This window comes from Diospyros lotus, chloroplast (genome assembly GCF_014633365.1).
Source record: "Diospyros lotus chloroplast, complete genome".
Classification (NCBI taxonomy): domain Eukaryota; kingdom Viridiplantae; phylum Streptophyta; class Magnoliopsida; order Ericales; family Ebenaceae; genus Diospyros; species Diospyros lotus.
The window spans coordinates 30,001-32,500 of record NC_030786.1 but is presented as its reverse complement, the minus strand read 5'-3'; the positions used below and the strand labels follow the sequence as shown (position 1 = coordinate 32,500).

Here is a 2,500-nt window from a genome sequence, read left to right as displayed (position 1 = left end):
TGAATAACGAAGCAAAAAATTTGATGAAATCATGAAAAATGGAAAGAAACCTTGGATCTAATCATACCATTCCATTATATTGACAATTTCAAAAAACTGATCATACTATGAGCATAGTATGATGGCGGTCGGGCAAGTGTGCCCCCATCGTCTAGTGGTTCAGGACATCTCTCTTTCAAGGAGGCAGCGGGGATTCGACTTCCCCTGGGGGTAGGGTACTACGAAAGGAAGTTGATCATGGATTTTCAATAAGTCGAAACGGGATTCTTCCTGGGGTCGATGCCCGAGCGGTTAATGGGGACGGACTGTAAATTCGTTGACAACATGTCTACGCTGGTTCAAATCCAGCTCGGCCCAATAATTCGCCAATCTACCATGAGATTGTAGAACCCCTTGTCCTTCTGGAATACCTGACGGAGGAATAAAAAAGATCATATTTTCTGCTATATCCCTTATTTCCCTGGGATTGTAGTTCAATTGGTTAGAGCACCGCCCTGTCAAGGCGGAAGCTGCGGGTTCGAGCCCCGTCAGTCCCGACGGATCTAATAAATACATCAATTCAACTCTCTCTTTTCTGTGAAAGGTGGGACAGGGGGCAGGACAGGATTTCATTCCCAAGGGGAATCTTTTTTTCTTTTTTCTTTCGCATCAAACAAATAATAGAAAATTTCCATTACTTCAACTAATATCGATTGCTGGGAGAACGACAATTGATAGAATATTAGTTCTTTTTTACCGGGATTCATCTTTATCATACTTCTTTCTTCTTTGTCTTCCAACAAAATTCGATCATTAAAAAACGGAATTTAGAACTTAACTTCTTTCTTTTTCCATTTCACTTCTATTTTTATTGTTTATTTGGGTTTGTGACTAATGGAAGTGGAACGGTGGTCAGATGATACATCATCTGATGATGATGCAAAGAAGGCGTAGGGTAGGTTATTAGGTTATAGAAAAGAAAGAACGGAAAAGAATGATAAATAAAAGAATTCTGGATTGGATCAGGAACCCAATTTTGTTTTGGATTCGGTATGGATAAAAGATCTTCCTATGGTATACTATTCAATTCGCGACGATGAATTGATTTGATAGCTCAGATATTGTTATTCATGATATTGATCCGATTCGATATCATCGAGAGGTAATTCATCCATTGCATTGAATTTACGGGCGAAAGATTTTTTTTATCTCTATGGGATTAAATCCCGAGTTATTGTCAAGTAAAAAAACGATGAGATTATGGAAGTAAATATTCTTGCATTTATTGCTACTGCACTGTTCATTCTAGTTCCTACTGCTTTTCTACTTATCATTTACGTAAAAACAGTCAGTCAAAATGATTAATTAATTTGAATAAAACTTGACTTCTGAGTTCTTATCAATGATTGAAGAAATAAAATGAAAAGGATTCAAATTTCGCGTCTTAAATGAAATGAGCGGGCTAGAATCGGCAGTATTCTATGTGATCCGATAGTATGGTAGAAAGAAAGAAATATATGAATCTTTCTTTCTACCATACTATTTGTAGCATATAAAGTTGTACAGTGTCTAAAACAGTGTATAGAGTTATACTCTATATTATTTTCATATATGGAAATATCAATTCCTTATATGGAATGTACATAGCACCCCATTCTATTTCTTTGCTACTTGTTCCAATCAATCTGAAATAATCGAAAGAGAACTTTTACTCTTATGGTTCTAATTCTTAGATTTCTTATTATTTCCAATATGAATCCCGTATCTATTGAAATAATCAAATCAATGAAGGAAAATTGATTACTAAAATCAAGTAGGTTTTTAGTTTATCATTCCGAAGAAGTAATTGATTGAGCTATTGACAGGAGTTCTATGGGAACTTCTTCGAATTTTGAAAAAGAATAGTAAGCCTTCCCGATTTTTAACGCTTGAACCATGATATGAAATGAGTCGTTAAAGCATAAATCCAATTTCTAAAATAATAAAACAAGCGGTAAATGCACACTATGTGACTCTCCCAAGGCAAGATCTTATTATACATAGTATCTCGTTAGACAACCCCTATTTCTATATTGTTTCTCATAGAAAGTGTGTATACGCTTAACAGAACGACTTCTTCTTTGAAGAGTAAGAAGGGAAAGAAATAAAAAACAAATAAAATAAAAGGGGTCCGGTCTTTTTCATTGTCTATCTATAATTCTGATAATAGCCCATTCGTTGAAATAGAAAATTTAGGAAAAATTTGATTGGAATAAATTTCCTATCATCTATATCCCCTTTCCTTCGAAATACAAACATGAGAATCATTGAAATATCTCTTTGATTGAAAGAGTATTATTCATACTATACATTAACTCTACTAGAATCCAATGGAAGAAGATATTTTTTTTTAGTTTAAATCGTTAAAAACGCTTTGCAGAACGATCTAAAAAACAATTAATACAGTTTGTTGATTCCTCAACTCAATTAGTAGTACCTCTAGAGTCCACTTCTTCCCCATACTACGAGTGAAAGAGAAAAT

The 2,500-nt window shown here is 34.4% G+C and overlaps 2 protein-coding genes and 3 non-coding genes across 5 annotated transcripts in view; 4 read left to right on the top strand and 1 right to left on the bottom strand. All coding sequences in view use genetic code 11, as the record gives it.

Moving 5' to 3' along the window:
* The first annotated feature begins 140 nt into the window (after positions 1 to 140).
* On the top strand, positions 141 to 213 carry trnE-UUC. Its single transcript has one exon. It is a non-coding gene; the product is annotated as a tRNA-Glu (tRNA).
* Positions 214 to 273: 60 nt separating this feature from the next.
* Positions 274 to 357, top strand: trnY-GUA. Its single transcript has one exon. It is a non-coding gene; the product is annotated as a tRNA-Tyr (tRNA).
* Positions 358 to 462: 105 nt separating this feature from the next.
* On the top strand, positions 463 to 536 carry trnD-GUC. Its single transcript has one exon. It is a non-coding gene; the product is annotated as a tRNA-Asp (tRNA).
* Positions 537 to 1,239: 703 nt separating this feature from the next.
* Positions 1,240 to 1,344, top strand: psbM (photosystem II protein M). The gene has a single exon. The coding sequence runs from the start codon at positions 1,240 to 1,242 to the stop codon at positions 1,342 to 1,344; it is 105 nt and encodes a 34-aa protein (YP_009272155.1).
* Positions 1,345 to 2,457: 1,113 nt separating this feature from the next.
* petN (cytochrome b6/f complex subunit VIII) overlaps positions 2,458 to 2,500 on the bottom strand; it is a 96-nt gene continuing 53 nt past the window's right edge. Inside the window, exon 1 of the mRNA in view lies at positions 2,458 to 2,500. This exon is cut by the window's right edge and continues 53 nt beyond it. Coding sequence (YP_009272154.1) covers positions 2,458 to 2,500 — 43 coding nt within the window.